Raw genomic sequence first — 14,687 nt, 5'->3', positions numbered from 1 at the left:
TATTGCTGAATTTGATTAGTCCAATTTCAAGCTGCATATAGCTGGCATAAAGTCAAAATTATTAGAATCTCACTGACCAGCCCTACTTGAGGTGTACTTTGAAACCAAGGGCCTGACACACAAGGCAGTGGTAAACTTGCAGTGCGCAGTCAATGCATGGCAATTCTACAGGTACTAATGCCAGAGAAGAAGCGCACACAGGGCTGTGGAGTCGGTACAAAAATCATCAGACTCACCAGTTTATAAAACCACCAACGCAGATTCCAGGTACCCAAAATTGCTCCGACTTCACAGCCATGAGCGCACGTTACCCTATTTGTGCAACGCGCATTGCCAAGTCTGACAAATGACCGCTTACTGCTGCAGCTTACAGCAGAGTCACATCATCATCTGCAGTCTACAGGACAAGACCTTTACTCAGAATGGAGAAGCTGGTGAGTCAGTTATCAGAAATAACATGATTTAGAAAGATAACACAGCAGCACATGTCTCTGCACTGGCTGCCAATATTAAAACAAGATGCAGATCTATAGTATGTAAACAATGCGTCAGGCAGTCGTGATCTCTTAAAGAGGAACCGTAGTCAAAATAACAATAAATAAAATTGCTGTTTTTTTTACTATATTAATTTATAAGTGATTTAGTTAGTGTTTGCCCAATGTAAAATCTTTCCGCTCTCTGATTTACTTTTTGAAATTGTTTACAGGCGGCAGCATCTTTAGTACTGGCAGGTGATCTCTGCAGAATGTTTGTTTCTGAAAATTCCAAAGCCAGTACAAAGTGTACCTGGTCTCCCAAAATGCTTTGGGGTGATAATTCCACATATCAGCCTAGGGCAGTAATCGGCAAACTTGGCTCTCCAGCTGTTAAGGAACTACGAGTCCCACAATGCATTGCAGGAGTCTGACAGCCACAGTCATGATTCATAAAGGCAAATGCATTGTGGGACTTGTAGTTCCTTAACAGCTGGAGAGCCAAGTTTGCAGACCACTGGCCAAGGCTAAGCATCACTGGGAAGGTGGGGTTACAGCAATATTTAGCTATAGAAAGTGTTTCTGATGTGAAACCAGGAAAATTACCATAAAAGTGGGTATCTTGAATAATTTACTCCCATCTATTATGTAACTACGGTGCCTCTTTACACATCACAGCTAGTGCTTGACATTCGCATTTTCTCTACTTGTCAGTGAAGCTGGCTGCTAAATCATTTGCTACTGGCTCTACAACTGAACACACTGCCTCCTGAAAGCTATATTCATATACCCCCCCCCCCCCCCCTCTCTGCTATATTGTATATAGTGCAGAGCATCATGAATTTAGTGAAAGGCAAGTTTAGTTTAAGGACATCTATTTATTAATCCCTAGATGCTTTAGCACCTGCTATCTTTAGTGGCCACTAAAAATAGTACATAAAACAAAGTAAGTACAGCAGAATAAACACAAACTTGACCTATCTAATAGACAGGAAATCAAACAGAAAAAGATAATCAGACCCCAGTACACTGCTTGTTGTTTGTTGAATTCTTCGGAGCATTCTAGGAACCATTTCAATATCCCAAGCCTGCATGCCATGCTTCTCCCCCCATTACATATATGCACATCTGGGGTCAAGTCACAAAGTTCTGCCTTCCCATGCAAGCAGCTATATACATGGATACATACCGCTATACACTGACGCATTATACACGACTGCTTCATCCGCCCCGGTCCACCAAACTTCTTCATGTCTTTGCAAAAGTGACATTCTCCGCACTCTGTACGTAAACATGCCTCACACTTGCGGCACCGCGTCCTTCTCCGGCGCGCACCGGCGCTGGTCCTGTTAGTAGATAACTTGACAGCAGGAGAGGTGGCAATTTTCCCTTTTGGTCTTCCCACTGCTCGATTCTGCGAGAAAAGAAAACAAGGCAGAGCTCCACTTAAAGATGTGATTCATAAAGAAATTGCACAAGTTTTTGAGGATTCACATATACATAGACTGGTCCATCACCTCTCATGTCAGACTGTCACTGTACTCAATCATGTGTTGGTGGCCAGTATGCTGACCCTTATCCTCTTCTTCCAAGCCCCATATTATGTGCGTACTATGAACTATACTGTCATCTTGTATTAGCCACACTTGATTGTACATGCTGTATGCATAGACACGCGAGGGAATCTGTTGGTCCCCTTCTAATGCCTAGGCAACAGAAACTCACTGAGTAATTGTAACAGAGTTAGTTTAGGGGCCGTTCTCATTACAAAGTTTTGTGCGGGTGATTTTACCGCGATTAGTGGGGTAAAAGCACTGTACAGAAATAGTGACTATTGTGTGAGTGGCGCCCCAAGATGATAGCTTGGCTAATATCCACTTGTCACACAGCAGCCACTGCAGGGTGTATCCTGGTCACCATATACAATGTGTCAAAGTCACTCAGTAGCGCTATATGCTCCTCAACAGATTATCACCATATGCCTCTTCCACCTCCAGAGATCCCATATAGGTTTGTAGTGTTCCTAAATTTGCAACTCAGTGCACAGGAAAGAGTCAAAAAGGGATCTCAGTGGAAAGTTCACAAGGCAAACTTTTATTCAAGTACGGGTGTACAAGAACGCAATTAAAACACTCACATTCAAAGGGTCCTACTCCAGTAGAGACCCTCTTGGCAAAACACACTTTCCACTCAATGTGGTACTGAATGTAATTACTTGCGATCAGTTGTGCAGCGATGCCCGCTCTCGTCCGACTAGTTTTGGCCTTCCGCCGTCATCAGGTGATCGCTGTACACTCCTGCGATCTCCAGCAATCATGATCAGCGCTTGTTTAAACTTTTTACCGCTCGAGAATCGCGGCAAAATGCTGCAGTCAACACATTTCGCAATTGCCATTAATTGCGGAATGCCCACAATCGCGGCAGTGAGATCACTGTCATACAGTTATAATTGTGCTAGCACCTTAAAAAGTGCTACCGATTTGGCAATTAGCGGGAATCACTGCCGTAATCGCCATAGTGAGAATGGGCCCCTAAGATCAACCATGGCTCAGCTCCATCCTGGTCCCTTTTCATCATAGACAGCTATGGTTTCCAGCAGTATTTGCCATAATTGTGTAGCCTGGAGCAGAGGGGGTGACCAGACATGTGGGTAGACAATTAGGGGAAGCACATTTAAAATTCAAAGGACAACTGTAACGAGAGGGATATGGAGGCTGCCATATTTATTTCCTTTTAGGCAATACCAGTTTCCTGGCTCTCCTGCTTATACTCTGCCTCTAATACTTTTAGCCATAGACCCTGAACAGGAGATCAGGCGTTTCTGATAGAACTGTCAGATCTGACAAGATTAGCTGCATGCTTGTTTCTGATGTTATTCAAACACTACCGCAGCCAAATACATCACCAGGGCTGCCAGGCAACTGGTATTGTTTAACAGACTGCCACCATATTCTGCTCACTTCAGTTGTCCTTTAAGAAATGCTCAGATGTCAAGATCTGCAAGTATTCAGAGAATCTGCAGAATCCATCCCTCAATATTCACAGGACTGGACAGAAAACTATGTGAGAAAGATGCTTTCCAGCTACAGAAAAGGAAAGACACAGAAATTATTTTAAAATGGACGATTACATTTCCTGAAAAACAACACAGGAAACGTCTGCAGGCTTTGGGGCTGTTATAATAGTTACCGTAATCATTTTTGGGAGACACAAGCTGAACATAATAGTGTAAGCTGCTGCGCAGTCAGAACATCTCTTCATAATCGGACAACAATCTCCCCACATATAGTGAGAGAATGATCACAACAGCTGGCAGCCCTTGTGGAAAACTGTGTGAGAGAAAACACGGCAGTGACGGGATTGTATAAAAACTCTTACTACTAATTTCATACATTAACTTGGAGACAAAAACAACCTTTCATCCAAGTGAAACAGGAAGAGTTTCTGTCACTGTCCATTTTCCAGACTTCTCACAGGAATAATTTGGGATGTAGAGATATAATAAGCAACCAGCAGATTTCAGAAAGAAGTGAAATGGATGAAAATATTCCATGAAAACCTATACCATGACCCACAACAGCCCCTTGGTGAGGATCCATTTCTGGCAACCCTATTTTTTGGTCCAGTATATGTGTTGAAGCAGATCATGCATGCAAAAATTAAATCCAAAGAGTACTATAGTACGGCCTATGACCCACTGTGCCTGTGCGGCCGCGTCCTCGCCGACGTCACCCCAGGAGCATGACTGGCTGCGCAGGCACAAGACGTCTGCGGGGGACCATTAGAAGCCCCAGTTGAGTTCAACCCCCCCCCCTTACAGCATTCCTTTAATATCCCTCACATTTTAGCTGTCATTTAATATCTAGTGGCCACCTCACTCCCCTATACAGTTCTCCGATTTATTTTGGCCTGCCATCCTACTGAGAGCTTTCAAGTCAAATGTGAAGGTTTTGCATGCCAGACAGTACCAAATGTTGAGAATCTAGGATATATACACCACATAAAGCTGTGTGGCTATTGACCACTACTCCTCCCAACCGTCAATACAAATGACATGTATGCCTGATCAAAGCTTTAATCAATAAATCATCTGAAATTGATCTGACATTTATTGTCAACAGATCACTGGCAGTTTCTATGGGAAATAATTAAATGGGTCTGTGGTTGCCTCTTCTTGCAGTTTTGGTAGGCTGCTTTAATTCCAGGAAAGGCTTTCTACATGTATTGTAGCACACCTTTTGTTTTTCACATATTGGTAGTCTGTCTTTGGCTAGGAAAGAAAAAGGGCAGATCTCAGACATACCGCTAGCACTAGAGAAACTGCAAAGATTGCTGTTCAGCTATGTCTGTTACCTCAGTGGTGATAAACAAACCTTCTATTGGGAGATACAAAGCACTGTTTTGATGTAAATTATTTACAAATACCCAGAGTTTGTGATTGGCTATAAACGTAGTTGACAATGGCCTCAATTCACTAAGATCATGCTGGAGATAATAAGGCAAGAGAAAACTTACCTCCACACGTCATTCCTTAAGTTACCTCTCCTGTAGTTAATTTACCTCTTCTGTAGTTATTTTCACATGCAGCTAATTAACAGCCTGTCTTTAACTCTGGAGTTATTTTAAGGATTGGAGAGTTAATTTAAAGACAGAAGAGTTAACTTTAGGCTTGCCTGAGGTAAAATGTTTCCTGAATACTACATGCCTTATCACCATGGTAACAACTCTAGAAGAGTTATTAAAGACAGGAGAGAAGTTTAGTGAATTGAGGCCAATGTGCCATCAGATTGGACAGCCAGAAAATATTTGTCTCTGACTATAAATACTACAGCCACTCAGAGTATCAACAACCCACATACCATATGGGTAGAAAGATTTCATATTGACTGCCGGAGAATTCAAAAAGCTGCCATTGAAGATTTCTTCTTGCACTGGGTTTCTGCACTTGACACTGGCACCTATGGGGCCAGTTAATTAAGAAATGGCAATTCATTAATAGATCACCACTCCTTTGATTGTCACTCTGCTGACTTTTTTAGGTAGCAAGCAATGCTTTGATCACCTACAATAAATAATGCCCCTGATGGTGATCAGTAGCTCCATTCACTCAAAGGACAGCTTTTGGAAAAATCTTGACAGATAGCCAAGCAACCTGTCCATATGGCGATCCTAAATGGATAAGATCATCCATGACTGTTTCGGGCAACATTAATTGAGAGTGAGTAGGAGTCTTAGAGTTCATATTTAACACTAAATTGAAACAAAAGCAATCAGGTTTCAGTGGGCAACAATCCCAGCTTTCACAGATCATTAGCTGAATATTTAGGTTCTAATTCACCAAGTAGACCTCACTCGCCCCTTGGACTCCTCCTCACAGTCGACACTGCCTTTGTCTGGAGTTCACAGCTCCCTCCTATAGGAAACAGGAGAAAGCCTGAGTGGCAGGTCAGCCACACCCCCTTCCATAAGTCCTCCACATTGTCCTTAGGTGTTTCACCCATCATTATGCAATAGCCATGACACCCAATGACAGAATGGGAGGTGAAGCTTCATGGCAGCAAGAACCACATCCCCTCCACTGAATGGAAGGGGTGAGTGGTGTGTCCCATGATCCCACCCTGCAGTGACTGTATGAGGCCATGCTGCTGCACTGACTGTTTACCTCCTCAGAAGATACAGCATGGAAAAAGCTCCAGCAGCATTGTGGCAAGGGGCAGATAATCCACCTAAGTATTTGGTTGGTTTGGGTGTTTAGCAAACTCTAGGTTAGCATGAAGGCACTGAAATTAAACATTTTCTTTGCCCTCATGCCTCAAATGCACTGTAAAGACATTAGTTTTTGATTGCTAAAATTATAATTTCTGATAATTTGGGGTGACAGCCTCCCTAGCAGCATGTGACAGTTGTGCATGGTGGGCTCCTGCAGGAGGCACGGACTATCCTAGGCAGAGGGAAGGAGAGTTGTCATTGTGAGCAGGAATGAGGCAAGTGGGTGGGAAAATCTGTTCCTAAGCCATGTCAAATATTAAGTACAGGAATACCTGTTAAGATTCATACCAAAATTGACTGAAATTATACCTAACTATCCTTTTGGACATCAAAAGTCTATTGGGTGTATGGGGCTTTAATCTGAAGTCTTCAACTTAAGTACTATAGAACGGACATCAGAAGCGTGGTGAAATGCAACGTGAGGGTCAGACCAGAAGACCATGCGGGCTAGAGCCCATTCCAAAACAACCCGAATGCCTTACAATAAACCGACAGTATGTGGAGCAGCTCTTTTATAATAAAGGTCTGATTTTAATTATGGTGTTGCACTATGATAAATTTTGATCATCACTGAGGTATTGCTATGGGATGAGAGCCCATGGAAAGGTATATATCGCAAATTCACCTGAGGGGAATACCGAGCAGACAAGACAAGCCCAATTAATGGCCCTCTGTGCATCTGCCTACTGTGATTTGTAGTCCCACCTATGTGGGGAGTCGTATTCCTCATGGTGTGATTGAGTGTATGGGTAGAGGAATTGCTGCATCGACCAGGTGGTTGCATTGCTACCGTGTATTAGGAAGACAACTGACAATTGTGTGTACTCCCAAGATTGGCAACTAAAGACCTCTGGTCAGGGACACATAGGCCATTGTATATTGCAGATCCTTGGGCCATCTCCACCAGCTGGAGCTGGTGTCAAGTTCAAATCGGTGTGCTCCTTGAGCTGTGATATTGGAGGTAAAGGGATTAAAGGAAATCATGCCTGATCGCTATGGCTTTCTGCAGTGCAAGTGTGTCCTCAAGAATGTCCTCTCCACCCTCCCTTCCACAAAGATGTGCTTCAAGACTGAGCACCTACTAGGCCCATGATATCTAACCTTGGCACTCCAGCTGTGGTGGATCGACAAGTCCCATGAGGCATTGCAATACTCTGACAGCTGTAAGCATAACTCGGGGAGGCAGAGGCATGATGGGATTTGTAGTTTTGTCACAGCTGGAGTGCCAAGGTTAGCCATCACTGTACTAGGCACTATGCCTTGAGAACAGGTAGCAGTGTCCATAGGATGTATGAGATACAAAGCCAGTTGGCAACCACTGGAGATTAATATAGTTGGCGGTGACCACAGGAGATGCAAGGCAGACATTTTGCAACAAATGCAGGAGATGTGACATACGCACACAGCGATAATCTCAAAAGACGTGAGACACACACAGATAGCAGCACTCACAGAAGATGTGAGACGCATACAGACAGCAGCACTCACAGAAGATGCGAGACACACACAGATAGCAGCACTCACAGAAGATGCGAGACACACACAGACAGCAGCACTCACAGAAGATGTGAGACACACACACAGATAGCAGCACTCACAGAAGATGTGAGACACACACAGATAGCAGCACTCACAGAAGATGCGAGACACACACAGATAGCAGCACTCACAGAAGATGCGAGACACACACAGATAGCAGCACTCACAGAAGATGCGAGACACACACAGATAGCAGCACTCACAGAAGATGCGAGACACACACAGATAGCAGCACTCACAGAAGATGTGAGACACACACACAGATAGCAGCACTCACAGAAGATGCGAGACACACACAGATAGCAGCACTCACAGAAGATGTGAGACACACACACAGATAGCAGCACTCACAGAAGATGCGAGACACACACAGATAGCAGCACTCACAGAAGATGCGAGACACACACAGACAGCAGCACTCACAGAAGATGTGAGACACACACACAGATAGCAGCACTCACAGAAGATGCGAGACACACACAGATAGCAGCACTCACAGAAGATGCGAGACACACACAGATAGCAGCACTCACAGAAGATGCGAGACACACACAGATAGCAGCACTCACAGAAGATGTGAGACACACACAGATAGCAGCACTCACAGAAGATGTGAGACACACAGTTGACAGCGACAGCAGCAAACGTAAGATACACACAGCTGGCAACTAACATAGGAGATGTCACACAAACACAATGTTGACCACAGGAGATGTGACACACACAGCAGCGACACACGGTGGCACACACGGTTAGTGATTATCACAGGACTCAGGATTTGTAAGATACAAATGGTTAGCAGTGATCACAAAGTTGGCAATGACTACAGACATGACATACACAATTAGTGGCAATCTCACAGCAGGTGTAAGGGACACACACAGACACACACGCGCAACTACAGGGCATAGGAGATGCACAGAGTTTGCAATGGCCACAATAGATGTGACACACACATAAAGTTAGTAGCAAGCACAGGGCATGTGACACTGACACACACACACACACACACACACACACACAATCACAGGAGATGTAAACACACAGTTAGGGGTGGTCACAGGAGATATGAGACACTCACAGTTGGTGACTTGCACAAGAGATGTGACACACAAGCATGATTAGTGGCGATCACAGGAGATGCAACATACACAATGGCCTCGATTCATAAAGCATTTCCGCATGAGGAAATGCAGAAAGCCGCTCGCTTTACCGACCACACAGCAAAATATGTATTCATAAAGGCTTTTTCCGCATGAAAAGCCGACATCCACGAGCAGAGTGATCAATCACCGCCTTGCGCGGTGATTATCACAGCAAAAGTAACAAATGTCAATTCATAAAGATTAGAGGTAGCGGTATGCGGACGGGTATTACCGCTACCTCTGATGTGGCGAGAAGCGTGCGGAATCCGTTGCAGTGAATGGGACAGACCTCCCAAGCAGCTGCAGAGAGAACACCGCACGGAGGGATTCCGCCTGCTTCTCCGGCTTCCGCATGTCTCCCGACAGCCTAACGCCTGCCTACAGCGGAGTATCTCCGCACGCCTGTCAGAACAGGCAACATTTTTATGAATTACCACCCTGAAGGCGGAAATACCGACAGCGGTGTTTCCCCGCTCCACTTTCCCCGCTCGCAGGCACTTTTATGAATCGAGGCCATTGTTGGCGGGGAACCCAAATGTGACAAAAGTTGGTTGACAAAAAACAGCAGTGTTCACAGGGGTTAAGAGACTTACATAGTTAAAACGATCACAAGAGTTGCCAGACACTTGTGCAATCTTGAGTAGCAGTGATCGCAAGAGATCTTAGATAAACACCCATTTAGGCTTAGTTCACATTGCAAATTGCAGAGCACTTTTTGAAGGAATGTGTGCTTTTGCACATGCCATCAAGCTGAATCACTTCCAAAAATGTTCATGTGGATCGATTGTGATCTAAACCAAATCAAAATGCTGCTGGGGGAACAGCCTCATAGGGTTATATGAACAAATCACTGGCGCTTGCAGTGCGAACCAGCCCTAATGCTAGGTACACACAATGCAATTTTCTGACAGATTTACTTTCAGATCTATTATTTCCAACATGTCCGATCTGATTTCCGATCGATTGTCCATAGAAGTGAACGAGAAATCAATTGGAAATCAGATCAGACATGTTGGAAATAATAGATCTGACAGTAAATCTGTCAGAAAATTGCTTGGTGTGTACCTAGCATTAGCAGCAATTACAAGAGATGTGAAACATACATGATTACCAACAAGCACAAGACATATAATAAACACACAGCTGGGAGTGACCAGGAGATATCAGATCATTGTCCAATCTTGACAGAATAGACTATTTGTCATGCAACCTTTGATTCACCCTGACATCTTCTGATCCTGTGGTTCTTCTTTACATCGGTTATGCTGAGCTCTGAAATTCCTAGCCAAATTAGTAATTTTGGAATAAACAAAAGTCTCCTCCATTGCACTTCATAGATCGTACGATGCACTGGAAAGTAAAAGATATGCTCCTGTACGGTATGCAATGTGTACGGAAAGCCACACACATCCCGATCCTAAACGGTTACCTGGGCTTCATTAAATATTCATGATGTGCACAATAATGAATCCGCCAACGTTGCATTTTATGATACGTTCACCAATAATCCTGACACGGGTCACAACACCCGATACAGCGGCGAGATTGCCTTTTACCCAAAGGAAGAGCTGTCTCAGCTACGATGATGTCACGTGTATGGATGTGCTGTATAGACGGATTATACCAACATATAACATTTATAGCAAAAAAAAGCCGAAGCAAGCAATCATTAATTGCTCCTTTTAAGTCCCTCCCCCACCTCCAAAGCAATTTCTACTGAAGCCCCGTTTCCTGCAGCTCTTCCTATTGCGCGACCCGCAACTTTCCGCTGCCAGCATGTGAAGGGCATCCATCCATCGGCACATACCTGATCCTGCTCGGAATCGTATTCCTCCTCATCGTTGCTGAGAGAGAGGGCCATGTCTTCTCATCCGGGCCCAGTGTGACATAGATCAGGGGACACTGCAGACTCAGCCTGCACGGCTAGTGGAAGGAGGAGGGCCGGAGAAACACACTGCTTGCACAAAGGGGAGGAGGGCTGCTAGCTTAGGGATTATTCATGAGCTCTGCCCAGGAAAGGGTTTGCCACCTGCTGCTCGCCAATCAGCGTGCTGGGCTTGGCAGAGCTGCCAGCAGAACAGAGGAAGGGCAGGTATGAGCGCAGGCGAGCAGGAGTGTGTGCTGTGGATGAACGGAACCATTCTAGAAAGCATCATCCATCCAGCAGAGAACGGAACACAGTCCGCCGCTACCGCCATCTGCTCCAGCAGCTGCACAGGGATACGGAGCGCTGGCTGCTCTGCACACGGCAATGCCAGACTGTTACCACTACCACCAACAAAGCCACCACCACACACACATATGTCATGTCTACAATAAAGACCAACATCAATATATATGTCACGGTTGTCACAATTTCTCGCTGGTGTATTTGTTCGTTTCCACTCAGGAATATGAATATGTTTAATCGAATGTCACAACATTTGAATCCAGTTGTGGAAGTATGTGTATTTTTATATATACAGATAACAGTACCCCTTTTCCCTGAAATTAAAGAGACTCCGTAACAAAAATTTCATCCATTTTTTTCCATCCTACAAGTTCCAAAATCTATTCTAATGTGCTCTGGCTTACTGCAGCACGTTCTACTATCACCATCTCTGTAATAAATTAACTTATCTCTCTCTTGTCAGACTTGTCAGCCTGTGTCTGGAAGGCTGCCAAGTTCTTCAGTGTTGTGGTTCTGTGATGCATCTCCCCCCTCCAGGCCCCTCTCTGCACACTGCCTGTGTATTATTTAGATTAGTGCAGCTTCTCTCTGCTCTATTATCTTTTACAAGCTGGATAAATCCTCCTCTGAGCTGGCTGGGCTTTCACATACTGAGGAATTACATACAGGCAGAGCTGTCTGCACTCTGCAGGAAGAAACAGCCTGACACTTCAGTGGAAGATAGCTGCAGGGGGAAAGAAACACACAAATGATCTTTTGAGATTAAAAAGGAAGGGTGTATACAGCCTGCTTGTGTATGGATGTATTTTCTATGTGTGGACATACTGTTCATCAACCTACTTCCTGTTTTGGTGGCCATTTTGTTTGTTTATAAACAAACTTTTTTAAAACTGTTTTCAACCACTTTTAATGCGGCGGGGAGCAGCGAAATTGTGACAGAGGGTAAAAGGAGATGTCCCCTAACACACTGGTATGTTTACTTTTGTGCGATTTTAACAATACAGATTCTCTTTAAGACATCCCCTGAATATAAGCCCTAGCAGGAATTTTGAGCATGCTGGAAATATAAGCCCTACCCCGAAAATAAGCCCTAGCTGCAGTAAGGGGTAAAAGCATGGCAACTTGTGTTTCTACTGGAAAACATCTAAATGATCTTCCGCACACTCATGCAAATCCATTTACAAAAATCATGCAGCAAACTGCACACTCCCTATCGATTTGGAACAGACTCAAAATTCAAAAAGGATTGCAATCAACTATTCCCCTTCAGATTCCCTTCTGTTTGGTAACCCCAATTTTCCCCCTGGTCTGGAGCCTAATAAACGATAAGCTACCCACCTGGGAGCAATTTAAAGAAGCTATTTCTTTCCCGCCCTCTGAGTACTTCCATGCTATCCAGATTTACCACTTCATAAAATCGCTTTGTCCCAACAATGTCACACTCCCACCTAGGACCACGTATGAAGCCTGGTGTGCTCTACACCCCTTAGAAGGTGGCCTTATCTCCTATATTTACTCTTTGCTCTCCCAACCAACGGAATTCATAAAAACACGTACAATGCTGCAATGGGAAAGAGACCTAGGCACCACTCCAACAACTGAGCGTTGGTCCAAATGTTGCTTAACACTTACAAAAGGCAGTAGCTACTTTTCCCACATTGAAACCAACTACAAAATATTACACAGAACCTATGTAACTCCCATTAAAATGCATGCAATATCCCAGACCAACTCCCACCTATGTTTTAGAGGTTGTGGCCTGCCCGGATCTATTGACCACATCTGGTGGTTCTGCCCCAAAGTTAAAAAATACTGGTCCCAAGTTACTTCCTTCCTCAGCACAGCTCTTGAAAAACCTCTCTCTCCGGACCCCCTGCTCCTACTTTTCGGAGATAGGCCCCCTGGTTGGAGTTATCCTCAGCACAGGCTCTCCCAACACATAGCCAAGGCAGCTAGACTCCACATTGCGCGCCAGTGGAGGCAACCAACATTATCAATTGATCTCACTGATCACATCATCACCGACATCTTAATCTCTGAACGAACGTTAGCCATTATTAACGATACCACAGATGCCTTCACCAGAACTTGGCAGCCCTGGCTCTCGTGCTCACACACGATAGGTCTTCGCTCCTGTGCCCTTTCCTTCTGAAATAAAATTCCGCAGTGCCCTTGACGGGCCAGTGCATTAACCCGGACTTCAAACTTCAAATTCATAATATATGACTGTTTGTAGCTAACCTAAAATATGTACCTGATACACTGCTGTTCTTGCTGTAAGTGGACTGTGTTCTCACACTTTATATTGTTCTAGTTATACCATGCCCTATGTTAAGGGCTTATGAAAAGCAACCTTGTAATCACTTGATTATTTCAATAAAATACCTTTGAAACTAAAAATCATGCAGCAATCAATGCTGTCCTTACAGCTAAGTTAAAAGCTGGGATCTTCGTTACAAGAATAAAATTTCTTGCGTAGTCACATACACCGCGTAGAGGTAGCCCAGTGTCGTATGTGCAGGGCCGGCCTTAGGTTTCACAGCGCCCTGAGCGAAACCTGATTTATGTGCTCCCCCTTCATCCTCTGCGCACGCACACAGTCACAGGCCCATATGCAATTCACCTTTTCTCCTGAGATATCTCCTAGGACAGTGGTTCCCAACCTTTTTGAAGTCATGACACATCACGCCACATGCTCTCAGTATAGGAAATCAGGTGTAGGTGCCCTCAGTATAGGCAACCAGCGATAGGCACCCCCTTGGAAGCCGGCGCCCTGAGCGACCGCTCCGGTCAAAGGCCGGCTATGCGTATGTGTTCTAACTCTGGCCCTGTAACATGCATAGTACAAACATGCACGCATTCAGCGCATCAAAACCTATCTAAGGAATAGGACAGAATACGCAAGAGACTTTATTCTTGTAACGAAGATCCCAGCTTTTAACTTAGCTGAAGGGACAGCATTGATTGCTGCATGATTTTTGTAAATGGATTTGCATGAGTGTGCGGAAGTTCATTTTGATGTTTTGCTTGCCACACCCCCTCCAGCACCTCCCCATTGCTGCGTTTCGATGCGTTGCGGTACGACGCATCCCGGCGCATTTTATCGTCGGGAATCGGCGTTTCCCCGTCGGGTTAATTGATACTACCGCCGCCACTCAGCATCGCACCGCAGGTTCCCGACGACAGCCGCAGGCTAATAAAACGCGTGCAGGAGAACGGCTCCTGCACGCGTTATATGTGTAACAGGCCTTAAGGCCTCCTTTCCAGGAACTGTTGAGCGGTGTGCCTGTGTTACCAGGCAGAAGTAAGCAGTTACCATGCAGCAACAAGCAGTTACTAGGCAGCAGTGAGCAGTTGAGAGAGTTTGAGAGGCATCTCACTGCCTATCAGCGGTCCGTGGAAAGGAGGGCTAAATGTCCTAGCTCAAGGTGAGGAGCCTAGATATTGTGTTTTTTAAATTGTATTTGATCCTTTGTGGCTAGGATTTTATCTAGTGTTCTCCCTCTTCCCCTATTAGTGATCTTAACACACAGCTTGCTGGTGTGTTCGCATGGTACATATGTAAGTACTAGCAGCTCCCTTGCAGCAATA

The 14,687-nt window shown here is 44.8% G+C and overlaps 1 protein-coding gene across 6 annotated transcripts in view; it reads right to left on the bottom strand.

Moving 5' to 3' along the window:
• KDM2B (lysine demethylase 2B) overlaps positions 1–14,687 on the bottom strand; it is a 186,526-nt gene that overhangs the window by 41,338 nt on the left and 130,501 nt on the right. For all 6 annotated transcript variants that reach the window (XM_068245065.1, XM_068245075.1, XM_068245084.1 and 3 more), the window contains one exon: positions 1,663–1,887. In XM_068245065.1, coding sequence (XP_068101166.1) covers positions 1,663–1,887 — 225 coding nt within the window. The remainder of the gene's footprint in view (positions 1–1,662; positions 1,888–14,687) is intronic.

Source organism: Hyperolius riggenbachi, chromosome 1 (assembly GCF_040937935.1).
Source record: "Hyperolius riggenbachi isolate aHypRig1 chromosome 1, aHypRig1.pri, whole genome shotgun sequence".
Classification (NCBI taxonomy): domain Eukaryota; kingdom Metazoa; phylum Chordata; class Amphibia; order Anura; family Hyperoliidae; genus Hyperolius; species Hyperolius riggenbachi.
Note: the sequence above shows the minus strand (reverse complement) of the source record. Positions and strands in the feature narration are given on the sequence as shown.